Source organism: Enhydra lutris, unplaced genomic scaffold, assembly GCF_002288905.1.
Source record: "Enhydra lutris kenyoni isolate GAN:26980312 unplaced genomic scaffold, ASM228890v2 scaffoldscaffold5, whole genome shotgun sequence".
NCBI classification, from domain to species: Eukaryota; Metazoa; Chordata; class Mammalia; order Carnivora; family Mustelidae; genus Enhydra; species Enhydra lutris.
In genome coordinates, this window is record NW_019154089.1 from 13,660,046 (window position 1) to 13,687,689 (window position 27,644).

The 27,644-nt window shown below is 37.3% G+C and overlaps 1 protein-coding gene across 1 annotated transcript in view; it reads left to right on the plus strand.

Moving 5' to 3' along the window:
- Positions 1 to 27,644, plus strand: part of LOC111141182 (ubiquitin interaction motif containing 1) — a 132,017-nt gene that overhangs the window by 64,741 nt on the left and 39,632 nt on the right. The window contains exons 4-9 of the mRNA XM_022493561.1: positions 6,763 to 6,887; positions 7,626 to 7,731; positions 8,041 to 8,777; positions 14,902 to 14,966; positions 17,451 to 17,527; positions 22,834 to 22,937. Of these exons, the coding sequence (XP_022349269.1) occupies positions 6,763 to 6,887; positions 7,626 to 7,731; positions 8,041 to 8,777; positions 14,902 to 14,966; positions 17,451 to 17,527; positions 22,834 to 22,937 (1,214 nt within the window). The remainder of the gene's footprint in view (positions 1 to 6,762; positions 6,888 to 7,625; positions 7,732 to 8,040; positions 8,778 to 14,901; positions 14,967 to 17,450; positions 17,528 to 22,833; positions 22,938 to 27,644) is intronic.

Below are 27,644 nucleotides of genomic sequence, written 5' to 3' on the forward strand. Positions count from 1 at the left end.
CAAATAACACTACAATGTGTACTTTATAATGTTATGTTATATATAATGTTATATATAAATAATATATATATAATGTTATAATGTACTTTATAATATGTGTACTTTATAATAACAAAATTATGTTAATTCCTCTCATTCCTTGTATCATTGTTATTTATTTCTCAAATGCAGACACATATATAAAAATAGGATTTATAAACATGCACAAATACTTTAATAGTATTAGCTTTTTGAGCAAACCGTTTTCTATTAGATTAAGAATAAGAAAAATAAGTTTTTATTTTACCTCCTTCATTTATTTCTTCTTTGATACTCTTCCTTCGTTTATGTATATCTGAGTGTTTTGTTGTTTTTTTTTTTTTTTAAGATTTTATTTATTTGCCAGAAAGAGAGAGAGAGAGGGACTACAAGCAGAGCGAGTGGGGGGAAGGAGAAGCAGGCTTCCTGATGAGCAGGCAGCCAGATGCAGAGCTCTGTCCCAGGACCCTGGGATCATGACCTGAGCTGAATGCAGATGCTTAACAACTGAGCCACTCAGGAGCCCTTATATCTGAGTTTTTGACCTGTGACTAAGGAACTTCTTCCAACACATCTTGCAAGGCAGGTCTCCTGGCAACAGATTCGCTCCGTTTTTGTCTGAGGAAGTCTTTATTTCTTCTTCACTTTTGAAGAATAATTTGCAGGGTATTGGAATTCTGTGTTGGTGGGTTTTTTTCTTTCACCACTAAACATTTCACTCCACTCTCTTTTTGCTTGCGTGGTTTCTGAGAAGTCAGATGTAATTCTTATCTTTTTTGAAAAATTTCATTTTTTAAATTAAATTTAATTTTTAAAAATTTAAATTCAATAATTAACATGTAATGTATTATTGATTTCAGAGGTAGAGGTCAGTGTGATTCATCACTCTTAGAGAACACCTAGTGCTCATTACATCACGTCCCTTCCTTAATGTCAAGCACCCAGTTACACCATCCCCCTCACCTTCTTCCCCTAATTCTTATCATTATTTCTGTATAGGTAAGGTGTTTTTTTCCTATGGCTTCTTTTAGGATTTTTTTCTTTATCTTAGATTAGTTTGTAGTTTGAAAATATTATGTCTAAGTGTAGTGTGGGTTTTGGGTGTGTTTTGTTTTGTTTTTTAGCTTCCTGAATCTATGTTTTGGTATCTGACATTAATTTGGGGGGAATTCTGAATCATTACTGTTTCACATGGGTTTTTTTTTTTTGCTCCTTTCTTTCTCTCTTTTCCTTATGGTAATTCCATTATGTGTGTGTCACTCCTTTTGTAATTGCCGTATAGTCCTTGGATATTCTGTTTTATTCCTTTTCAGTCTTTGTTCTCTTTACTTGTTAGTTTGGAGGTTTCTTTGATATATACTCAGTTGTGTCTAATCTAATAAGCTCATCAAAGGCATTCTTCATTTCTTTTGTAGTGTTTTTGATCTCTAGCATTTCTTTTTGGTTCTTTCTTAGGATTCCCATCTCCTTATTTATATTGTCCATCTGTCCTTGCATGTTCTCTACTTTATCCATGAGAGCCCTTAGCATATTAATCATAGTTGTTTTATTTATTTAGAAACATTTTTCTTGGAAGGCAGAGGGAAAGGGAGAGAGAGAATCCCAAGTAGACCATGCCCAGTGCAGAACCTTGATGCAGGGCTTGGTCTCACAACCCTGAGACCACGACCCGAGGCAAGATCAGGAGTTGGATGCTTAACCATCTGAGCCATCCAGGTGCCCCTAATCATAGTATTTTAAATCTCTAGTCTGATAATTCCCATATCTCTGCCATGTCTGGTTCTGATGCTTACTCTGTCTTTTCAGTTTGTGTTTTTGCTTTTTTGTATGCCTTGTAATTTTTTCTTGATAGCTGGACATGATGTACCAGGTAGAAAGAAACTATTATAAATAAGTCTTTGGTGATATGCTGGTAAGGTATGAGGGTAGGGAAAGTATTCTGCAGGTCTGTGGTTAGGTGTCAGTCTTTCAGTGTCTGTGCCTCTGGACTGTGAACCTCACATGTGTTTCTCAGTTATTTCACCCCCTTCTTCCTTTATGTGGAACAGGATGCCTAGAGAAGTTTAGAATTTGCCATTTCCCTTTTTTGTATGTGTGTGTCAGTTTGATACTGATCATACCCCATAAGTTTAGGCTCTGATTAACTAGTTTGACCTAGGACACACCCTCTTAAAAAGAACAGCATACTCTGACATACTTCAAAATAGTTCCTTTTCCTCTCCCTCTGTGGGATGCTCAAGAGAAAATTTTTGCTATATTTATTGTGAGAACACTAGTTGCACTCTTGGTATATACCCAACAAAAGTGTGGGGGTTTGCTATGACTGAGTCCCTGTGGAGGTTTTTGTTTTTTTTAAAGATTTTATTTATTTATTTGATAGATCACAAGTAGGCAGAGAGGCAGGCAGAGAGATGAAGGGAAGCAGGCTCCCCGCTGAGCAGAAAGCCCGATGCGATGTGGGGCTTGATCCCAGGACCCTGGGACCATGACCTGAGCTGAAGGCAGAGGCTTTAACCCACTGAGCCACCCAGGCGCCCCTCCTGTGGAGTTTTTAATGCTCAGACTTGTAATGCACTGAGCCTCCAGTAATATGTCAATTACAGTTTATGTTTTTCTACCCTGACGGTGGTTTTTGTAGAGCTTTCCACTATTGAATCTCTGCTCTGATAAACCCTGACTCCCTGTGTTCCCCTATTGATCTCTTTGTTTGGGGGCAGTAGTTTGCCCTGTGTCCTCCCCTTTCATGGATTCAAGAAGAGTTGTTGATTTTTTAGTCTTTTCAGCTTTTTACTTCTTGTTAGGACAGAATGGCGACTTTTAAGTTCTTACATGTGGAACCAGAAATTGGTTGTGTCGTCCCCATTATATTTTCTTCTGTTCTTTATACAGTTTATCATTTTTCTATGTTTTTGTGATTAGCATTTTGATAATAACATCTCAGTCTCTTGAGTTAACATACTATAATTTACTTAACCATTGCCTTTTTTAAGGCATTTAAGTCCGTACTCTTAGAGATGATAGTATAGTGGACATATTTTTGTGTATAGCATTTCTTTTCAGTGACAGCCTAGGGTCAGTTCTCAAAAATGGTATCAATTCAATTGAGAATGCAAATCTATAAAGGTTATGAAATGGTGCCTTTCAAATGTGTTTTACAAATTTACATTGTGACTGCCTGTATATAGGTATATCAGCTTTACCACAGTTGTTTTGGAAAAGAAAGTTTTTAGGAAAAGATTTCAGCAGGAAGATAATTTATCTTGTTCATTTTTTTGTTATATGAAATGTTCCCTTTCAGCCATTTCAAATACCCCCAAATTATACAGGTTCTCTTGATAGGTACTGTCTAATTTTGTGATTTGGTTTGTTAACAGCTTGTTTGCACATCTCAGTGGGAGGCTAACCTGGATGTTGGGAGATGTTAATCATCATAAATTACGATCAGCATAATCAGCCTCTCGCAAATTGTGTACTACTATGTGTTTAGCTCAGCAGAAGCATTTGATATGCTGAGTGAGTCAGTTTATTTAGAGATGCTAAGGTTGACACTTGCTCATATTTTCCTTATAGGTGCATGATCTGGGGAAAAACTGTTGTTTCTTTTCTACTAATGATTAGGTACTTATATAGTAGAGAAGTTAAGTAAAATGAATCCTAGTCAACAGTGATTTTTTTTTTTAAAGATTTTATTTATTTATTTGTCAGAGAGAGAGGGAGAGAGAGCAAGCACAGGCAGACAGAATGGCAGGCAGAGGCAGAGGAAGAAGCAGGCTCCCTGACGAGCAAGGAGCCCGATGTGGGACTCGATCCCAGGATGCTGGGATCATGACCTGAGCCGAAGACAGCTGCTTAACCAACTGAGCCACCCAGGCGTCCCACAGAGATGCATTTTAAATATAACTCTGCTATCTCTCTGTCAAATAAATAAAATCTTAAAAAAAAAAAAAAAAAACTTTTCCTTAAAGAAAATCCCAAAACTATGTGACATTCATCACTGGTGAATTCTATCAAAGAACGAAGAAAAAATTAATGTCAAACTAATTCAGAAAATAAGGCAACAATCTACCCAAATTGATTTATACAATCAACACAATCCCAATCAAAATCCCAACAAGCTTGTTTAATGGAACAGAAAATTCAGGAATAGACCCACACATTGATTTTCAACAACAAGGACAGGCTTTTCAACACACACTGCTACAACAACTGGATATCCATGAGAAAAATTATCCTCAACCCTTATCTCACACTATATATAAATATTTTTTCATAGAACCAGTTTTTTGCTGCTTTAATTTTTTTCCTTTTTGTATGGCACCCTCTATTTTATTTCTATTCTTTATATTTCTCTTTACTTTGGGTTAATTTCACTCTTCATTTTCTAGTTTCTTAAAGTGTGAAGCTTACATAATTGATTTTAAACTTTTTTCTTTTTAGGTTTATTTATTTTACAGAGAGAGAGCAGGGGGAGGGGCAGAAGAAGAGGGAGAGAATTTCAAGCAGACTGCATGCTGAGCGCAGGCCCTATGTGGGGCTCGATCCAAGGCCCCAAGATCATGACCTGAGCTGAAATCAAGAATTAGCCGCTCAACTGACTGAGCCACTGAGGTGTCCCTAAACTTTGTTCTTTTGTAATATGATCATGAGGGGTTCCTGGGTAGCTCAGTCATTAAGCATCTGCCTTTGGCTCAGGTCATGGTCCCGGGGTCCTGGGATCGATCCTTGTGATGGGCTCTTAGTGAGGAGCCTGCTTCTCCCTCTTCCCTTGCTTGTATTCTCTCTCTGTCAAATAAATAAAGTCTTAAACAAATCATAAACACCTATACATGTTTCTATAAATATCGTGTTAGGTGCATCCCACAAATCTTGATATGTTTTCATTCTATTTAAGGTCATTTCATATTCGGTAGGGTGCATTTTTTATGTTTGGATTCAGTTTTAAGGATTCCTAATTCTTTTTTTAAAATTTTATTTATTCATTTGACAGAACTAGAGAGAGAACAGAGAGAACAGCAGGGGGAGCATTAGGCAAAGGAGAGGGAGAAGCAGACTCACTGAGCCAAGAGCCCGAAACAGCGCTTGATCCCAGGACCCTGGGATCATGACCTGAGCTGAAGGTAGACGTTTAACCAACTGAGCTACCCAGGCACCCCGGAATAATTCTTTAAAGAGAAACTTCTCTTCATCTATTTGGTTATCCTGTAATGTTGCTTGTATTGAAAGAGTAGGACACAAGCTTGATTCTTTTTTATTTATCATTTGATCCACCATATACCATATGATCTCACTCATATGTGGAATTTAAGAAAGAAAACAGATAAACATATGGAAAGGGGGAAGAGAAAAAAAGGAGAGAGGGAAACAAGTCATAAGAGACTCTGAACGATAGAGAACGAACTGAGGGTTGTTGGAGGAAAGTGGGTAGGGGATGGGCTGGATGGGTGGTGGTTATTAAGCAGGGCACTTGTTATGATGAGCACTGAATGTTGTATGTAAGTCATAAATTGCTGACTTCTACTCCAGAAACCAATATGTACTGTATGTTAAATACCTAAAATTTAAATTTAAGAAAAACATTTGAAAAAACAAAATAGTTGATCCACTAACATTCTTCAGTGGTGACCACTTAGTTGTGTGTTTTTGGTTTTTTTTTTTTTGAAGATTTTATTTTTAAGTAATCTCTACATGAAGTATGGGCTTTGAACTCAATCCCAATGATGTAAGACAAGAATTGCATGCTCCACTGACTGAGCCAGCCAGGCTCCCCAGTTGTGTGTGTTTTTTTTTTTAGAAGATTTTATTTATTTATTTGACAGAGAGATCACAAGTAGGCAGAGAGGCAGGCAGAGAGAGAGGGGAAACAGGCTCCCTGCTGAGCAGAGAGCCTGATGTGGGGCTCGATTCCAGGACCCTGAGATCATGACCTGAGCTGAAGGCAGAAGCTTAACCCACTGAGCCACGAGGTGGTTTTTTTTTTTTTTTAAGTGTCCTTAAAACTCATAAATGTAAACATATTTGATGTCTTAATTCATTGCAGTGATTATTTGTATTGATATTCCAGTTGTTCAAGTTTTGGCCAGTGAGAACCCTTTAAAATTGGTTACTAAGTTCTTTTGATGTAACCCTAGTAGTGTCTGATAGGTAATTCATTCACAACAGATATTCTAGCTCATCTTCTGTATTTCATGCTCCAAACTTGGAATCACCACTATACCTTCGTATGCCCTGGTACCTTTCTCCAAGATACCCCAGTTGTCTTTAATGGAAATAGTGTTTGGAAATCACATTCTGGTCATTAGGGATGTTCTTTTCTGCTGGGTAAATAAGAGGATTCTGAAGCGTAAAATTCTTCTGGTTAAGTATTGAGCACAAAGCAATGTGATATGTAGCAAAAAGCCCTGGAATGGGAGCCAATTCCTCTATTCATTTATCAAGTATTTATTGAGTATCAGGTGCCAGACATTCTTTTATACATAGGAGATAAAACAGTGACCAAAATTGGCAAAAACTCTGCCTTTATGAGAGTTTACAGTCTAGTTAACCCAAGATACTTATTGAAACAACTGTTACTTATCTTGGCCAACACCTTACCTTTTGGGTCTTTCCTCATTTATAAGAGTATAAAATTATACTAAATGGTCTGTAGTGTTTTCATTTGAAAAGTTTAATAATTTCTGTTTCTTGCTTCTGTGCTTATTCAGTAATATTTGCAGTATTCCTCTCCTCTTTCTTATCCTCTTACAGAAATGACAGAAGAGGAACAGTTTGCTCTGGCTCTCAAAATGAGTGAGCAGGAAGCTAGGGAGATGAACAGCCAGGAGGAGGAAGAAGAGGAGCTCTTGAGGAAAGCCATTGCAGAAAGCCTGAATGTAAATATGCTACGTTGAAAAAGTTTGTGAGGCTTGATCAGCGGTATATATATTTTTATTACTTCTGCAGTGCTGCAGTTGCATTAGGAACTAGCTGTAGTAGTTCATAGGGTTTTTAACTAACAAATACTTCCCATAATAATTTTTAAAGTGCTTTTCAAATTGTTGGTGAACCCAATTTGAAGTGTTCTATTAATTTCATATGAAAGAGTTTTCTTCCACCCCACAGATTTTCTGTACCTGGTTTAAGAGAGCTTAGTAGTTGGCAGCTTTTGAAAAGAGTTACCAAGTCCCAAGAAACTAAAAGGGAGCAAGATAAGGTGCTTACCTCTCCTGTTTTGGGGGAGATCAAAGGCAATGAGAAACTAGAGGTGGGTTTTGGGAAAAAAAATGAGCAGTTAAACATTTTTCAAATAATGTTAAATTGTGGTTTGAAAATGTATATTTGAAATTTTTTTAAATGTGAAGAATATTTGCCATTGGCAGGTCCTGAGCCATCCTTTATGTCATTCATGTTTCTATATTAGAAAAGGACTTAGTATAGTGATCTACTATAGCATTTTGCACATAGTAGGCTTTTGGTACACATTGTGGAAATCATTTGAATTGAGCATCTAACGTTTTGGACAGGAGAATCTCTTAGGGGACAGTGGCTTCCCTGTTTTGTCCTTCCTGTGACCCTTCATGTATAGCTATTTTAATAATAAACCTGGTCTGGTGTGGGATCACTTGTTTCAGAGTTGCCGGCCTTCTGATGCTTCTGCTACCAGATCTCGACCTCTGGCCACTGGACCATCTTCACAGTCCCACCAAGAGAAAACCACAGACTCTGGGACCACTGAAGGCATGTCTCCCTGTTCTGACTCCTTCCACTCATCAAGTATAACTATATCACAGGGATCTCGTGCTGAGAGTAGATATACAGAAATGCCCCAAATCCCTTTGGTGGCATTAAAGAGGTTAAATCCGAAAATAGTTGAGATCTCACTAATACCCAGCATACTTTTATCTCCAAGGAAAAGTCAACATTTGGTTAAGCACAAAGAAGAGCCTTTTACCCACATTATGTAATTCTTGGTAAGTGATTACTTACCAAGCCCTCTTAATAAAGAACAGTTTGTCCTTAGCCCTACTTTTTCTCAAATACCTACAGGCATATGGCAGCTGGTACCTCCATCACTGTTTAAAGGCTCACATATCAGTCAGGGAAACGAGGCTGAGGAAAGAGAGGAGCCTTGGGACCACACTGAAAAAACTGAAGAGGAGCCGGTCTTTGGCAGCTCAGGAAGCTGGGATCAGTCAAGCCAGCCAGTGTTTGAGAATGAGAACGTTAAATGTTTTGACAGATGTACTGGCCACTTGGCTGAGCACACACAGTGTGGGAAGCCACAGGAAAGTACTGGGAGGGGTTGTGTTTTTCACAAAGCTGCCCAGGGTAGGGGGGACACATCTAGGCACTGTCTGCCTATCCCAGCAGATGCCAAAGGTCCCCAGGATGTTGGGGGCACTGTGCACTACTTCTGGGGTATTCCATTCTGCCCTGCTGGAGTAGATCCTAACCAATACACCAAGGTCATTCTCTGCCAGTTGGAGGTTTATCAAAAGAGCCTAAAAATGGCTCAGAGGCAGCTCTTTAAAAAAAAAGGGTTTGGGGAACCAGTGTTACCTAGACCTCCTTCTCTGATCCAGAATGAATGTGGCCAAGGAGATCAGGCTAGTGAAAAAAATGAAGGCATCTCAGAAGATATGGGAGATGAAGACAAAGAGGAGAGGCAGGAGTCTAGGGCATCTGTCTGGCACTCAAAAACCAAGGATTTCCAAGAAAGCCCAATTAAAAGCTTGAAAGAGAAACTTTTGTTGGAGGAAGAACCAACAACCAGTCATGGTCAGGTAAGGGTCAGCGATGCTGTGATTAAGGATGATTTATTCACAGTTTAAACAAGGATTATTGTAGCTATTTGTTCTTTTTGTGGTCTTTTTTCCTGATTTTTAAAGTAACACATGCTCATTATGGAAAATTAGGAAAGTACAGAAGAGTGTGAAGAAGAAAAAATTACCCATAATCTCAGACCAAGAGGCAGTCATTATTTCTATGCATTTAAAAATATTTTTTCTCTTATAAAATTTTCAACAAAATGAAGACTCTAATGTATAAGCTGTTTCTTTTTCCCACATAGTAGTTTATGTTAGATCTTTTCCTATTAATTAAGTATACTTGAAAACATTATTCTATATATGGATGTATCATAATTTATTTTTTATGTTTTAAAATTTTTATTATTTCTAAAAAGATAAGTTTTTGAATAGGTAATAATACTCTTATGGCCCATGGATGGGAAAGATGTCAATGCAGTCTGTCTCCTGTCCCCTTCTCAAGCCAACCAGTCCCTTCCCTGAAGTCAACCTGTATTACTAGTTTCTAGTGTATCCTTCTAAGATATTATATGTGGTACAAACAGATCTGTATACCTACTCTTTTTCTCACCTATTTTTACACAAATGACCCCATAATCTACACATTATTCTGTACCTTGCTTTTCTTCATTGAAATATTTCTGAGATCATTCCATAACACACATCCATAAAGAATTTCTTCCCTTTTTTGGGTGTGTAATATATGGTGTTCAGATGAGTTTATTTTATCCAGTATCCCTTTGGTGGACTTTTAGGTTGTTTGTAGTATTTTACTGTTACAAACACTACTGCACTGATTACTCTTATATGAAGATGTTTCATCCACATGGGAAATATTTGCATAATTTCTTGTAGATGTAATTGGTGGATCAAAGGACATATGCATTTACAATTTTGTTAGTCTTGCCAAATTTTCTTCCATAGAGATTGTATCAATTTACACTCACAACAGTGTATTAGTACCAGCTTCCCACTACCAATTCCAAATCAATACTATCAGGACTTTCTGACCTTTGCCAATTTGAGGAATGAAAAATACCATCTCAATACAGTCTTAATTTGCATTTCTGTTATTGGGTTGCAGTTGAAATCCGTTTATAGTTCCTTTTCTGTCTGTTTAGATCTTATGGGCATTTTTCTTTTTCAACTGTCTTTTTCTTAGTGGTTTGTAGATACCCTTTATTAGGGGAAGTGGTCCTTTTTGATATGAAGAGTAGATAGTTTTCCAGTATATTTTTTACCCCACATGATGGTATATTTTTTATTTCGCTTGTGGTGGTTTTCTCTTATTTACCAAAAACAGTCTCCTGTTTGGGAACATTTAGGTTATCTTTTCAGTTTTTTTCTGACATATCTAGATTGTATTATATATCAAAGCTTATGTTCTCTTTTTTTTGTCCTCTGGGTATTATAAAAGCAATCATATAGTTACAAACTGTGTAAACTATAAGTTTAAAGAGTATTCTTTTTTGTGACTGTACTGTTCTTTGTTGCTATTTCTGTTTTTGGGCTCTGAGTTTTTGGTTTGGTTTTGCTGTTGTTTATTTCTCTTATAATAAGGGTTTAAGAAATGGAAGCTTTGAGAAACAGTATAGTGTAGAGAGCATGGATTTGGAGTTTGAATTTTGACTTTTGTGTATGTCCTTGAGCAAGCCATTTAACCTCTCTGAATCTTAGTTTTTACATCTGTAAATTGGGAATAGCAGTTCATGAACAATAGTTTTAATGATTAATGTGAATTATGTAAAATGTCTGCTATGATGCTTAGGAGATTATAGGCACTCATTAAATGGTAGTTCTCTCTAAGGGATCAGAAGGCCATTCATTGAGGGTACCTGTGGGAATCATTCTTCCTCAGCAGCCTTATTCATCCACATTCTGGAAAGGTTGCTGTATAGAAAGAAAAAGCATTTTTCTTAACAGTTCTTCTAGTGACTTGGCTCTTTTCCAAAGGAAGGTTAGTTTGTGCTTATAACATGTTTTGTTTGTTAGTTCTTTGCAACTAAGAGAGACTTCCACTTAAGAGAATAAATAAACTCTAAAGAATGAACATTTATTTATTATATTTGTTGACTGGTTTATTGTAATTCATTTTGTTAGCTTGAAAATCCCAGGGGCCAGAGTTGTAGAACATAGACTTCTGTCAAGTTCTGACATTTGAAAGCAGCGCCTTTGGAATGGCTTGGAAGTGTTCAGAACCTAATGGTGGCCATTGGTTGAAGTTCTCTAACTTCCCTGAACTGGCCACCAACTACTACTGATAGTATTATTGATTGGTACTATTTGGCCACAACCGATCAAATCAAGCTAGTTTAATTAAAAAGAGTACTTAATCATAAGGAAATCGGGTGCCTCATAAATTCTAAAACAGGATGGTAACCAAGCATAGACAAGGTATAGGGTCTAGAATAATTTTTCTGTATCTTATTGCTGTATTGTATCTTCTTCATTTTTCTCCCCTGTGTATTGGCTTCATTTGCTTCTCTTTCACAGTGGTTGGTGGAAGACACTGATCCTACAACTCCCAAACTTAAATACAGTTAAAGGAGATTTTTTTCTTTGTCAATACCAATTTCAAATTTCTAGGAAAGGGCTTAACCACCCCGTTGCGGTTAGTAGTCTTCACCAGCCCAGTTGACTGTGGCCTAATGTGAGGTCTGTGTCAAATTGTACAAATGGCTGAGTCCACTGCTATAATACAGTAGGAGGGGTGACGTACTGGCCTCAGTCAAAGGAGACCAGGCAGACAACCTAGTAAGTATCCAATATAGTCATTGTCATTAACATTAATTTTAGAAATCAGAACTGTTGAAAAATGCTGAAAAGTTTAAAGAATAAAGTTGAAAGCATTCACAGTCCTGTTATCTAGTGATATATTCCTTCATCTTATCTTCTATACCTATTTTTATATGGTTTCCATCATATCATATTTTTGTATTTTTGTATTTTTAAGTTACATTATATAAACATTTTCTTATGATAAAATTATAGATTTCTCTTTTAATGACTGTAATATTCTGGTTTATGAATTTATCATAATATTTTAATCCTTTTCCTATTGTTGGATACTTTGCTTATGATAAACATCTTTTTTAAATAAAATACTATTTTATTTACAATTAGTATCCTTTGGGGAGCTGGCTGGCTTAGTTGGTGGAATGTGCAACTCTTGATCTTGGGGTTGTGAGTTCAAGCCCCATGTTGGGTGTGGAGATTACTTTTAAACGTAAAATCTTAAAAAGATAAATAAAATAATTATTCTTAGAGATAGGGAGCAAGGAAGATTCTGGATTAAAGAGCTATGAACATAAAAATAAGACTTGCTGTTTATTGCCAAATTGCATTTCAAGAAAGCTTGCTCATATGTGTACTCCTTCCTTTCAGCAATGCATGAGAATGCCTAGTTCACTGTAGTCTTGCCAACACAGAATAGTATCTTTAAAAAACAAAACAAAATAAATAAACTTACTAATTTTATAGTCAAATAATGAAAGTCTACAGTTGTAATTTCACCACTTATATTGGTCTTTTGCTTTCAGGAACTGTGGGTATAAAGAATTTATGTGCTTATTAAACATTTTCTATTGGTTATAACTTTGCTGGAGCTGCCCAGTTGTGAGACTCCTTGGTTGACGGAGATAGCAAAAGGTTCCCAGAACTAGGGACGTAGAAAAACATTCACCTTCGGGCAAATCACTTTAAGTATATATGAAGGTTATAAAAGCTTTTGAATCATATAACTAATTTCTGGCATCACAGAAACAATAGAGAGGTTGTTGATGAAGATGGAGAGGTCATCTTGATGGCCATACAGCAGGGAAGTGGAGTAGTAGCATATTGATGTGGTCACTACTTTTCTGGGTCTGATCTTTAATTTTTCAGTCCAGATACTGGAATTTGTTTTTCAGAAATGGCTGGATTGTGTGTGTGGGGGGTGTGTGAGAACTGACTTTGACTTGTCTTCAAGCTGATATGTACACCAAATGACAGTTTGTTAATTTATTATGCAAGATAGACATTTTTGGTGACCACAGTATTTAGGTCCACCATCTACTACTGTACCTCCTAGGATGAAGGTACCTAGAGGGCTGAAAATAGTAATCAGGAAATGGTAATAGTTAAGGGATGATTCAGCTAGTCTATGGGAAGACCGATAAGCTGCTAGTACATGATAATAGAGGACATTTCTCTGGTGACCAGATGATGTGTCTGTTTATTTTTACTTCTCAAGCTACAGTGTTGAAGACACTGCTTGATTCTGAATCTTTGGATTTTTCTTTTTTAGATTCATTGCAGACTATCATCCCTTTTTCATTAACATTTTATTTCTTTAGGCAAATTCAACGTCTTGATTGGGCCACAGCTTCCTTAGGTTAAGTTATATTCATATCATGCATCCCTGTTCAAATTGATTATATTTGGATATTCTAATAAAATTTTGTTTGCTTGTTTTGCTATGTTATTTTCATATTCTGGAAGAACCTCACTTTACCTTTATGTTCAGATTGCTGTCATTGAGGTATAAGTTTAGAAATTAAAAACGATTTATTGAAATGAAGACATTCTTGGAATTCTATGTTGAAATGGTTGTAAGATTATTATTATTATTATTATTATGGTTAGAACATGTATTTTGGAGTCCGATCCCAGCTCCACTTTTGACCAACTCTGTAATTTTGGGCAAATTGTTTAACCCATCAAAGTTTCACTTTCCTCATTTCCAGAAAAACTTTTTATAGTTTCTGCCTCAAAAAGTTCTTGTGAGGATTAAAGGAGATAATGTAAAGTGATTTTCATAAGGGCTTGGCACTTAATAGGTGTACAGTAATTAAAAAAAAAAACAACAACAAAAAAACCAGAACGGTATGCTTTAGCCGAAGGTAGAGATGGAGGTATCTTATAACTCACCATTGCCTTGATGGCTTCTGAAGCCCAAGTTTAGTCAACTATAGTTATTCTAAGATGGTAAAATCTATTAAATGGACACTAGGTGTCAGTATCTACTTTTTTTTTGTATTTCAGTAATGAAACTTAAACTACCGAAATCAAACAAATAGGTGACGTATTTATTGCTGTTGTATTTTAGTCCTTTTGACAGTTTTGTTCAACCCTCATTTGTCATAATGACTATATTCCTGATCATTGTACAGCTTTATCTTTCCTTTGAAGGAAGGCTCATCTCAGCTATTTCTGTTTTTTAGTATATTTTATTTGCCTGAGGGGTACAGAGATGCCTAACTTGTTTAGGTTATTTATATCCTTTCAGGAGACCCTGAAAACTTCACCTAGTAGCTTTATATCTATTGGAAGAAGCCTCTCAGCTCAGATACTTCTTCGAAGTCTCCCTAAGGCAGCAGTAGCTGCTTTTTCTGTACACCTATGTACAGATTACAAACTGTGCTTAAGGTCATTCTATTTAATGAATAGACCTTTGCACCAACTTTACTATTAATCATAGAAAATAATCTTTTTTTAAAATCCAGTCCCTATTTGTTACATTTTAAGAAAGATATCCCTGTAGCCAGATAATAAAATCATAGTGGCAGATTTGTAGCAAAAGGAATCTTTATAACCTTCCCTTTGGGATGTTCTGTGTTATGGCTTGGTTGTGTTCAGAGAGACTTCTTCACAGATTGCAGTGTTTTCCCCAGTTAAATATTTCCATTGAAAACTGGGCTTTTCTCTATGTTTCCTCCTTCTGCAATAGAACTTTATAGTTGTTTTTTCGAAATCATGATTCATTTGACTCACCAATTAATATTTATGTGTCTTGCATTTTACAAAGGCCATCACCTATGTTATCTTTTTAAATTCTTGTAATAAGTCTGTGAGGCAGTCTAATAACCATTTTAAGATGAGGAAACAGATTGAAATGTGACACCCTAGATTACAGAGTTAAGGGGTGATCCACCTGTGATGTAAATCCCACTCTTCTGACTCCATAGGATATGCTTTTTTCTACTGAAACTTACTGACTTACGTAAAATGTTTTATTCTTACTGCTAATTGCGGAGTAATAACGCTGAGCAATTAAAAGGTTTTTTTAAAGAGGAGAAACCAGTTCATCTGTGCCTATTTAGGATGTTATATTTCTTTGCAGTCTTCCCAAGGGCTATTTGTTGAAGAAACTTCTGAAGAAGGAAACTCTGTACCTGCCTCACAAAGGTAAGATTATAACTTGTTTTGGGTCTGAATTCCCTGATGGTGCCAGAGTAAGAGAGATGAAGCACATGAGTGAGACTGTACAGGGACAGCTTGCCAGGGATCTTTTAGCTCCTTTATAAGTAGAGACTGAGAAAAATCATTATCTTCCAGTTCTCAAATATGTATCTCATAGAAGCCTGACATATTAGAATGGAAGAGATCTTAGAAGGTGGTGGTGTTGTTTTGGTATAGTCCAGCCATCTTGGCACGTATCCCATTTTTACCATTCCTAAAAGTGTTTACATTCTGCTGCTCTCTTTTTTTTTTTTTTTTAAGATTTTTATTTATTTATTTGACAGAGAGAGATCACAAGCAGGCAGAGAGGCAGGCAGAGAGAGAGGAAGGGAAACAGGCTCCCTGCTGAGCAGAGAGCCCGATGCAGGGCTCGATCCCAGGACCCCGGGATCATGACCTGAGCCGAAGGCAGAGGCTTAAACCACTGAGCCACTCATGTGCCCCCATTCTGCTGCTCTCTTAACCTAGCTTCCTTTGCCAATCTGACGGCTCTAGACTAGTTTCTTTGCAGTCCTTCCAGTCCTCCTGTCCCCTTTGATTTCCTCTGCTTATGCTTATTTTATCTGCATGTCCAAATTGCATACCTCTTTTAAGTCTACTCTTATTTTTTTATTATTCATATTATTCAGGTCACAGAGAACATGGCTCACCCTCACTGCCTGTACTGTGCCACTTTTAATCTGGTTGTATCTTATTTTTCCCTTAAATTGTTGTATTTGCATTACCTCCTCAGTTATTCTTGCCGATTGATTGATGGGATTACCTTCTTAGGTCTTCTCATTTAATAATATATAGTGGTTGATTGATTACAAACTGTGCTTATCAACTGGATCGGGTTTTTAATTTTCCCTTTTATATGGTAGTTGACCTTTGGGGATTACTCAAGAGCTAATTTTGTGTTGAGTGACCTCTACTTCTCATATGAAAGTTGAGACCCAATTACCATTTGCTGTAATTTGGTTGTGCTTCTTAGGGTTTTGGTTAAATTGATAGTACTAGGTATTTCTTTCTGAGTTGAAGAATATGGTTTTGGTTTGATTAACCGCTGTTAAGATGGTTTTGGAAGTGGTTTTAACTGGAATAGGCCTTTTGCTTCTTCCAGGTCCCTCTGCTTTGTTGTGGTGAGCCTGTGCAAAGCAGATGTAAGTTTTAATAAATGATTATATGCTTTGTCACCAGGAGAGAGTTGGAAATGCAGGCAATGTGGTTTGACTTCAAACTGATTAGCCCATTTTATAAATGTCAGCAAATTGTTTTGTGATGGACCCTTTGAATAGAGCCCTAATGTTACATGCAGAGTAAACTGTGTCTGGCTTGGGTTTACAATAAATGTTATAAGATGTTTTATTTAGAAAGAGAAATCACTTGCGGTTTCCTATCAGGATTTAGTTATTTATCATGAATCAGTGATGGTTAGTCTCTCTTCTCTGTGGTTCTTGGTTGGTGTGAGGTTTTATTTTTTAAGTATCCTCTTGCATACTTGATCAAACTAGTCATAAAGCTCTGTGAAGCATGGAGGGGGGTAGCTCAGATGCTCAGATCTCTCAGCCATGTGTTCCTGTGTCAGGAAGAGATTGCACTCCCTGAACAGGCAGGGTAAACTAAAAGGTTGGATGATGGGAGCGGTACATAATTATGTTACTCTCAGAAGAGATATTTAACTTGTATGGGCAGGTTTTGCTGTAGGGCAATTTGGAATTATATCTTTTTGTTGCTTGGAAAGCCACATCTTGCGATAAAGAGAAAATTTAACTGCAAGGTGAGGGAAAGCAAGTGTGTTGTCAAGAGAATCTCCATATTTTCTCTTAGGAGTTTATAAATCTCTAACCTTCAGAAGGCTGAGATGGAGGCTATAAAACACAATTGACATTCTTTTTTTTTCTCTCTCTCTCTAAAGATGTATTTATTTATTTGAGAGAGAGAAAGAGCACACTTGAGTGTGTGCACAGGGCAAGGGGCAGAGGGAGAGAATCCTTAAGCACAGACACCCCCCTGAGCAGGGAGCCTAATGCAGGGCTCAGTCCTACAACCCGTGTGAGATCACGACCTGAGTTGAAACCAAGAGTCAGATGTCTAACCTACTTAGCCACGTAGGTGCCCCCTGTTGACATTCTTTTATGGGAGTGGAATTTTTGTCTTCTAGGGTATTCACAGATGGTCCTTACCCTTCAACTTTCCTTTGTAAAGACTCAAAAAGGGGATTCTTTGGATTCAGTGATTTCGCTGGAACCAGAGTTGTAAGCATGTTTATTTTCCCCATTTCCGGCCTGGAGTATTCACTACCAATTCCTTGCTTCCCTGTTGTGATTTTGTGGTATTGGACAGTAGGTATCAGATTACCTGTGGCTTTGTAAATGACTCACCATTGCTTTTGGCCCTGTGTTCTGATTTATTATACTGGGATTCACTTGGGGTTTGGTTCTTTTTCAGCATTGCTGCTTTGACCAGTAAGAGGAGCTCAGTCCTTATGCCAGAGAGTTCTGCAGAGGAAATCACTGTGTGTCCTGGTAAGCAACCCACTGATCTTAACTGAATTTCTGATCCCTAGCTATCTACCTTTTTTTTTTTTTTTAAAGATTTTATTTATTTATTTGAGGGAGAATGAGTGAGAGAGAGCATGAGAGAGGAGAAGGTCAGAGGGAGAAGCAGACTCCCCAAGGAGCTGGGAGCCCGATGCGGGGCTCGATCCCAGGACCCTGAGATCATGACCTGAGCCGAAGGCAGAGGCTTTAACCCACTGAGCCACCCAGGCGCCCCCCCTAGCTATCTACCTTTTTGTGCCTATTAATTTTTCTTGCTTTTCCAACCCACTTTCCGGAGGTTTATTGTGATTGATGTGTATCTCCTCCACATATATACATGTATACATATATATACATATACACACACACTTTTTTTTTTTAAAGATTTTATTTATTTATTTGTCAGAGAGAGGAGTGAGAGTGAGCACAAGCAGACAGAGTGGCAGGCAGAGGCAGAAGGAGAAGCAGGCTCCCTGCCGAGCAAGGAGCCCGATGTGGGACTCGATCCCAGGACGCTGAGATCATGACCTGAGCCGAAGGCAGCCGCGTAACCAACTGAGCCACCCAGGCGTCCCACACACACACTTTTTAAATGGACATTAGCTCTGATTCTCAGTCTTTTCTCAGATGTTTTAGTTTTGAGATTAATATGCTCTTTGTCTCCTCATTTGCTTACCAGCCTCCTCGGAGATGGCAGCAAAGCATCAGGAGTAGCACTTAACTGTACGTTCAGAGGCAGGAGGACTCTATATTTTGGTTGATGGGTTCTCCAAATTGGGCTGTCCTCAAATATGCCTGTCATTAAGCAGATTTTTCTAGTTTTACATTGCCATTCATTCCTTATAGCAGAGGGAGTCTAGAAATTGAATTTTGTGCGTAGTTCTGTCATTGACTTATTTTTAATCTCAGATAAGGTGTTTAACCTGGTTAAGCACCACACTTTGCCTTTTGTTAATTGTAGAGATGAAAAGACTTGTGTTCCGTACTTTAGGTATAAGAGATGCTCATTCCATGTTGCACATGAATAGATTTTGACATAAAAAATAATTTATTGTTTTAATTACAACAAGCTTTTATTAAAATTAAAAAAAAATTTGCTAATGGGATTTTATTTATTCTAAGATTTATTTATTTGAGGGACACTTGGGTGGCTCAGTCATTAAACATTTGCCTTCAGCTCAGGTCTCCTGGGATCAAGCCCTGCATCAGGCTCCCTGCTTAGCAGGAAGCCTGCTTCTCCCTCTGCCACTCCCCCTGCTTGTGTTCCTGCTCTCGCTGTCTCTCTCTATGTCAAATAAATAAATAAATAAATAAGTAAAATTTTTTTAAAAGATTTTATTTATTTGACAGAGATCACAAGTAGGCAGAGAGGCAGGCAGAGAGAGAGGAGTTAGCAGGCTCCCTGCTGAGCAGAGAGCCTGACGCAGGGCTCAATCCCAGGACCCTGAGATCATGACCTGAGCCGAAGGTAGAGGCTTAACCCACTGAGCCAACCAGGCGCCCTTAAATAAAAAATTTTTTAAAAGAAGATTTATTTATTTGAGAGGGGGGGATGGGCGAGGGAAAGAATTTCAAGCAGACTCTGCTGAGTGTGGAACCCAATGAGGGGCTTGATGTGAAGCTTGACTCTTCAGGGCTCAGTCTTATGACTTGAGCAAAAATCAGACACTTAACTGAGCCACGTAAATGCCCTCACAAAATAATTTTTTAAAAAGATTTTATTTATTTATTTGAGAGAGAGAGTGAGAGAGTACATGAGCAGGGGCAGGAGGTGTGGCAGAGAGAGGGAGAAGTGGACTCCTGGCTGGGCAGGGAGCCTGATGCAGGGCTGGATCCCAGGACCTTGAGATCTGACCTGAGCCAGAGGGAGATGCTTAACTGACAGAGCCACACCCAGGTACCACCACACAAAATAATTTTAAATAAACTAAGATACCCATTATCTAAGGGAACTCTGGAGCTGAATCATTGTATAATATGAAGAATTATTTTGTGATATGAACCACTACTTTTTAAGGATTTTGTTTTAGCTTATATTTCCTTTTTTTGCTCTTCTTAAAAGTGAGGCCAATTGTATCAGTAACCTCATTCGTATGAGATTAAGGGACTTCCTATCAATGTTTAAACTCTTTGGGCAGTACGTATTGTACACATGTTATCATAAGTCATACCTAGTTTCTCTTGGGTCTCATATAACCTACCTGTCAGGGTCAGAGAGACTCATAGTTTTCTTATTTTGGTTTCTTTCAGTTTTTTTTTCCTCTGGAGACTTAAACTTAGTTTACACATTATTTTAGGAAAGACCTATGAACATTTATAAACATTTGGCAGCATATCATAAAAGGCCTTTCTTTACTTATTTTTAAGTTTAATTATGTTGCTTTCTATTGAAAGTGGGTTTCTTTATTCATATAAAATATATTTGAATTAACTGCCTGATGATATCCATTAAGAGACCTCACTACCAAGTGCTTTGATTTTGGCAGGAACACTCAGGAATGCTGTGCTATCTTTGTGAAAAGAAAACTTTACAACTCCCACAGCTGACCATCCCCTACCTCTGACCACCTGCCCATCTTGGATTGCTGACTTATGCCATCCTGTTAGGAAGTCCCTCAGTTTGTTTAAGATGATGGCATGTGATGTTGCCCAGGGATTTTGCAGGAGGAACCTGTGAATGCAATAATTTTGAAAGCCCTAGTTGGTGAGAGAGGGAAAAGCAGGCCCTTCAGGACTGAGGTTAGATAACTTTTATGATCATGAATTGCTGTCATTAGCTTGCTAATTAAATTAGTCCAACTGTTTGCTGACAAAAACCGCTCCTAAATGAGATTGCAAAAGGTTTACATAACATTACTGTTCCTTTTGCTGAGAAAGTGTAACTACTTCTCCATGAAGCCAGACTCCTGAATCTCTTTGTAAATATAAAATTTAGAAGCTGTGCCATCTAAATTTTCCAGAAAACTTGAGTTTTCAGTGTGTTCTAAATAGATGAATTGCAGATTGAGTGTAGTAGTCCATTTTCTCTATTTTGTTTTGTCTTAGATTTCTGAAAGTTCCAGGGATCTGATACTCAAAATTATAACATCTTTTTTTACTCACTTTGTTGAAGAAACAGGATTATAGCCTTATGCCCACCTTGTGTATGCTCTTAGTATTATTTATTTCTAAGGAGCTAATGTTCTCTTTTCTTTATAGTTGACTATTTCAGCTATTCACAGAAAGTTTAATTAAAGACTTTTTATTATTACAGTAGTACAGACAATGAGTAGCTCTTATTTTCTAAGAGACTAAATGTCTTTTTTGGTAATATCTCAGGGAAACTTGACAAAAAAGTTTTTTTTTTTTTTTTTTTAAATTGGTTTTATTAAATGATTCTTGAATTGGGCAGCATCTCCTGTAGCAAGTAGAGGGGTTCCTGACAAAGACAACTTTGAAGTTTATGCACTGTAAGCCTTTTTCTGCCAAGGTGGTAAAATCTGTGTGTGTGAGCATGTATATTCATTTTTCAAAAAATAATAAGGTATGAAAATATAGTTAACACTAGAAATTTATTTAATCCCTCTTTGATGTTGAGAAGATACCTCAGTATCTTATATAGGTACTTTATTTGCCCAACATAGGCCATTCATTGTATTTGTGAGGCACGTAAGTATCAGTAAGATGTGCAGTTTAGATAAGAAAGAACATAACTGGGTATGAATTCTGAGATAAGTTTCTTTTCCAAAGAAGTTGTCCTTCTTTGACATAGTTACTGTTCTTCTTCTTTTTTTTTTTTTAAGATTTATTTTATTTATTTTAGAGAGTGAGCATGAGTGGGAGGAGCAGAGGGAGAGGGAGGGAAAATGCTAAGCAGACTCTGCATGTGAGACTTGATCCCATGACTCTGAGATCACAACCTGAGCTGAAACCAGGAGTTGGTCTCTTAACTGACTGTGCCACCCAGGCGCCCTTGTTCTTTTGTTATATTACATGATGGGTGGCTAGACCAGAAGTTGGCAGACTTTTTCTGTAAAAGACTAGATAGATATATTAGATTTTGTGGGCTAAATGACTCAGCTCTGCCACTGAAACTACTCAGTGCTGCCATTTTAGCACAAAAGCAACCATAGAATACAGGGAAAAATGGGTGTGGCTGTGTTCCAATAATACTTTTATTTACCAAAACAGGAAGGTGGCTGGCTTTGGGTCATGAGCTATAGTTTGCTAACCCCTGAACTAGACTATGAAGGACACCATCTTACGTCTCCTTATTACTTGCAGTCTGTATAGTGCCTGGAATTTGTTCATAAATATTTGTTGAGTTAATGTTGAATGAATAGATGCCACCTAAAGAATGTATTAAAGAAAGGCATATCTTTGTTTAGGATGTATTTTCTATTTCTTCTCCCAATTTTCTGTCTTCTCTAATCATCCCTTTAACTTTAGAACTAACATTGGTATGTTTTTGTTTTCTGTCAAAATAAGTATGCTTTAAAACCCGAGTTATGCTGAAAAGAAGTCAGATGGATTAATTGGTGAATGGACAAACAAATTGTGATACTTGCATACAATGGAATACTACTACTCAGCAATAAAAAAGAGTGAACTATTGATATGTAACAGCATGGTTGCTTTTCAAACACATTATACTAAATGAAAGAAGTCAGACACAAAAGATGGCACACTGTATGATTTCATTTATGTAATGTTGTAGAAAAGGGAAAACTGTAGGGATGTAAAGTATATTGGTCATTGCAAGGAGCCAAGCAGTGGGGAGTTCACTGCAAAGGGATACATAAGCATTTTGGGAGGGTGCTTAGAAATGTTTTATGTATTTTTTTAAGGGGGGGTTGGAGGGATTGAGAGGAGGGACAGAGGGAGATGGAGAGAATCTTAAGCAGATTCCACACCCAGAACCCAGCATGACGCAGGGCTCCATCTCAGGACCCCAAGATTATGACCTCAGTCAAAATCAAGAGTCAGATATCTAACTGAGCCACCCAGACACCCCAGAAATGTTTTATATCTTGATTGCGATTATTATGTGGTATAAATGATACCGTACATGGGTATCTCTAAAAAAAAAAAAAGTTACCATGTATAGATTATATACATTTGCCCATACTGAAAATTGATGAATTGTTCTGTATATACATTATGCCTTAGTAAAGCTTTAAGAAGAATCAGACTGATCTGTATTACCACTGCAGTCAGTATTAATCACTATAAACTTTAGGGGGAATAGGTATTTGTTTTTTTAACTATGAAAATACAAAATGAAAATGACTTTTTAATTTTATAAATTACAGAGACACAGCTAAGTTCTCCTGAAACGTTTGACTTGGAAAAAGAAGTCTCTCCAAGTAGCAGAGAGATCCTGGATGAAGTAAGAATAATAATGGCAGATAAGGAGGTGAATATTCTGTACAATTTTTCTTAGTGTTTTCTTTCTACTGATATTCCTCTCTCTGATACAACATTGACCTCGGCTGAAAAGATTTAGGTGACAAAAGATTGTAGTTTTGGAGATGATTATGTCAGAGATTATTACAGTTAAGTTCAGCTCAGCACTACAGTTAAGTTCGGTTGAGCACTGTTTCTAAAAATAGGAGTAGTTACCATTTCTTGATTTCTTAATGTGCTTTATTATTTCTGTTACAGATAGGGGAAACAGAGGCTTAGAATGTTGGTCATTCACTCATACTCAAAATGCTAATAATTTGAACCTGGATCTATCTCCAAAGTCTGGGATATTTTCTGTTATATTACTGATAAGTAACAGAAATGAACAATCTTGGAAAAAGTCACTATATTTTTATTATACATAACTTTCAGCTCTAATTTCTGCATGGTATCAGAAATGCAATCAGGATAGCAGCAGGAAAAAATAAGTGGATTTTTATTGGCTTTTTTACCTTTCCAGTTTCACATATCTGCCATCATCCATAAGGGTGGTTGTTGAAGTTCATACCTCTGATTGAGATTCTCAGTATATATTTATCATATTGAGCCTTACACAATAGTTTACCAAGAATTTGAAAAAAGAAGTCAGAATCTTTAAAATTTCTTGTTCTGAAAAGCAGCCTGAGAATTAAATTTTTCTGTGGAAATAAATATTTTGGTTACATTTGTGTATGTTATCTTAACCTGAGCATTTAAAAATAGAGGTTTCATTCTCTTATTCCTTTTTATACTCTAGGTTTTTTGAAAACAGTTTTACAATAGAAGGTAGATCCCTTGCCCAGTCTCTGCATTGCAGGTAACTGGGTAGAAATTCTGCTTTCATGAATCATGCACACTGCTTGGTTCCTTGGAACCTGATCTGTCACAACTGACAGACCAAGATTCTCTGATGCCAGTGGTGGTAAGGAAGATGGTGACACTTCCTGCAACAGAGTGAATGAGGACATATCCTGCTGGATAATGTTAACATGGCTTCCAGGGAGAGACCAGAAACTTCTAAATGGGGATAGGGAACAGAGTGTTACTAACATAGTCATCTTAACTACAGAAGAACCCTACAATCCTTTTGTTAATGAAGGCTGATTTCTTATCCACCCATGACTGCAAAGGAGACTGTTCTTTGTTTGGGGCAAAGAGCATGAACCCAGTTTAGAATTTATAGTGTATATGTCTGCACCACTACACATCAAAGGGATGGAATTATATGATCTTTCTCACATTGAATGTCCTCCTTTCATTGTTGCTGTTTGCTGGTATCTGTGGATGTCTGTAAATAGTCTTAGAATTCTGTTTCCATTAAAAGATTAGAGGTACTATAATTTTTAAGTCATTGAGTAATCACCACTTACTTAGTTACACGTCACTTATTAGAAAGGTAGAATCTGAATATTTTATGAGCACAAAGATAGTATCACAGTGGGTGTGGACTCTTAGAGTCTGTGTATAGGGTCATTTGTCCTAAAATTTCTTGTTTATCGGAAGGTGGTATGGTGTAGTGCAAGGAGCTTGAGCATTGGAATTAGAAGAATCCCAACCCTATCACTTAATTCTGTGACCTTGGGTAAATTAATTAATTGTTTTATTCATTTCATATATTTGAAAGATATTATAGTTTATGTACTGTATGCTGGTTGTTCATTTTAGACTCTTGAGGTATAAAGATCAACAACAACAATGAAACAGTGCCTGCCCTCAGAGGGTCCTGGTAAGGGAGGAGACAGACACATAGATAATTATAATGTGTCTGACAAATATAATGACAGAGAGATGCCCAGGGCATTAGGGAAGCGTAGAAGAGGAATGCTTTTCTGAATTTCAGTTCTTCATATGTAAAGTGGAGACAAAAAGTAATCTATTATACTGGGTTGCTTTGAAGATTAAATTAGAGAATATGAAATGCATAGCAAAGATTTGGCACAAGAAGAAGTATGCATGTGGCCCAGTTTTTATTTTACTGCTTTGTAATATATTGTGGCTGTTCAGTGATATTAGCTTACTAATGACAGAGAATTGCTCAACAGTATTTGAGTTATTTGGAATAGCATGGCAGAACTGTAATCCTTCTTGATTTGATTTCCTGCAGTGGTCAGGTTCTTTTGAAAATAATATTTTCTGAATATCTTGCCTGAGATAATCCCTTGGTTGGAGATATTCTTTTTTTAGAAAAGTTAATAGAAGTTATTCAGAATCAAACAGTTGGTTTAGCCAGTGGTTTTTAAGTAAACGGTGTTGAGTCTTATGGAAAGAGGGAAAAGCTCTAAAAAGCTTTCTAAGCTGCACAAAAACTGGGTGGGGAAGGGTCAGGACTGGTGATTTGTAGGACATAACTTTTATTTTCACCCAGTTCATTTATTGAGGTCAGGTTTCTTTTGAGGCCAGAAGGTAAGGACCAACCTCTAAGAGATCAAGATTCTGTGTCCAAGTATCTCTTTTGAGAAATGACTGTATAATATTTTAAAAGAAGTAGAAGCAGCTCTTCAGAGACTGAATCCCTGACTGCACAGTCCTAATAAAAGCTGCTACGCTTATATTTTTTCCTCTTGAAGTCCCTCTATTGTAGTTAATATTTAAATAGAACTTTTAAATGATGCTGAAAAAAATCTTTATGTAAAAATGTTCAGAACCTCTCAGTTGTCTATGAATGTGATTGGAAGTGGTCTTGTATTCACAATAAGACAACAGACTACTCCCTCTTGAATACATTAATAGTTGAAGGTACATTCCATGCATTTTATAGAGCTGGTAATGAATACAAAGGAGTATAGTGTTAGGTATGAGCACCAGTGACATTCATGTCATACAACATTTCTGTGCTTAGCGAACTTTAGAATGCCAAGTAACTGCTCAGTTGCCATTAACTTTCAGTAACTCAAGACTACTTGCAAATTTTAGGGTATATTGATTTTTCTCCCCTCTGTTCAAATGGCTTTGCATGCCCAAGACAGCTTTGCCTTGTAAGATTTATGAACAGAAGAACCAGGGTTTGTGAGAAGCTGAGTGACTAAGCTTGGAATAAATAACACCTAGAACTTCCAGACACACTTGGCTCTCTCCACCTTCTAGAGAAGGATAATGGAATCAGTCTCCCAATATCTGGCAGGGTCAGCAACAAAGTAGAGAGGATGCTTTTTTTGCTTTTGCCACAATTTGCTAAAATAGAAGTACTGAAGGTTTGATACTGCAGAATCTTGGGTTCAAGTCTAGATTGTATATTTACTAACTTTGTGATCAGCAGGTTACTTAACCTTTTAAACAAACATCAATTTCCTCTTCTGTAATACTAGATCTAGTGATCCCTCTGCCAGTTGGATTGTTGTGAGTGATGGGTATGGAAAATGCTTAGCCAATCCTGGTATGGAAAATGAACTCGAGCACTGTTAGTTCCTATTTCATCTTTCTTCTTTTCCTCTTTCAGAATATGTCTTTTTAAGTAAAAGGCAGGTGGGTTGAAAACGACATTTTTCTGGCAGTTGTAGAAACTGACTTGGGATTTAGATGGCCTGTTTCCCTCTGTTGGATTACATTCACAAGCAGTAGATTTTAGGGATGGCCTAAACAAAAAAAAAACAAAAGACGAAAACAAAAACAAAAAAAACCCTCCAGTTGCCTCAGAGCTCAAATTATCTACCCATTGCAGTTTTGGTCTTGTTTTGATCTTGTACCAGAAGAGGGTTTATTATTTTCCCTGTAGTAAGGCATAATAACAGCCCAGGTGTTCTTTGCTCTTAAATGGAAACAGTGGCTATGCGGGACAGTTTCACATTGATTGGTTAGGACATGCTGTCCTTTGAAGCAGGTGTTAGGCAGTAGTGCTGCAGTGCTCACGCATACTGTTGAATTAATCACTGCAGAGTTCTTGGCTCTGACCTGTAAAGGTAAAATAAAACTGCCTCTCAGACACTGGGAACTGTAGGAAAAATGGTGATTATAAAACACTAAGAGGAATAAGAGAGAGAAGGTGTAAGAATGGCTTCTGCAGAATTGTCTTAAGGACTTTTGAGTCTGCTTAAATAGTTGGGTCTTAGTTCTGTTCTGTTTCCTCTTTTAATCCAAAAGTCACAGATAAAACAGAAGAGGTGGTATGTTTTATTGGTCTAAGCTGAGGTCTAGGTCTTAAATTTTAGTTGTGCTACTTTTGCTTAGAACTCTTTTGTTTCCCAATTCCTTATGTCTGAAGTCACTTGGAAGGCTCACAGTTCTTTTATGAGATTGAAAAAGTTTCTTTGAGATGCTGTTGATATGTAGATTGTTTGAAACACAGCAGACACAACATACTGATCTCTTTTTTTTTTTAAGATTTTATTTATTTATTTGACAGAGAGATCACAAGTAGGCAGAGAGGTGGGCAGAGAGAGGGTGGGGGAAGAGGGCTCTCTGCTGAGCAGAGAGCCTGATGCGGGGCTTGATCCCAGGACCCCCAAGATCATGACCTGAGCTGAAGGCAGAGGTTTAACCCACTGAGCCACCCAGGTGCCCCGCTGACCGAAGATCTTGATAGAGAGGAATGCCCTCAGGTTTTGGAGCTAAATAGTCCTTGATTTGAATTTCAGCTCTGCTTCCTATTTGTTATGTAACTTTGGGCATGTTGTTTACTGTTTTGGGCAATACTTTATTCATGTGTAGGAAAGGTTATGTTAATACTTTATAAGATTACTAT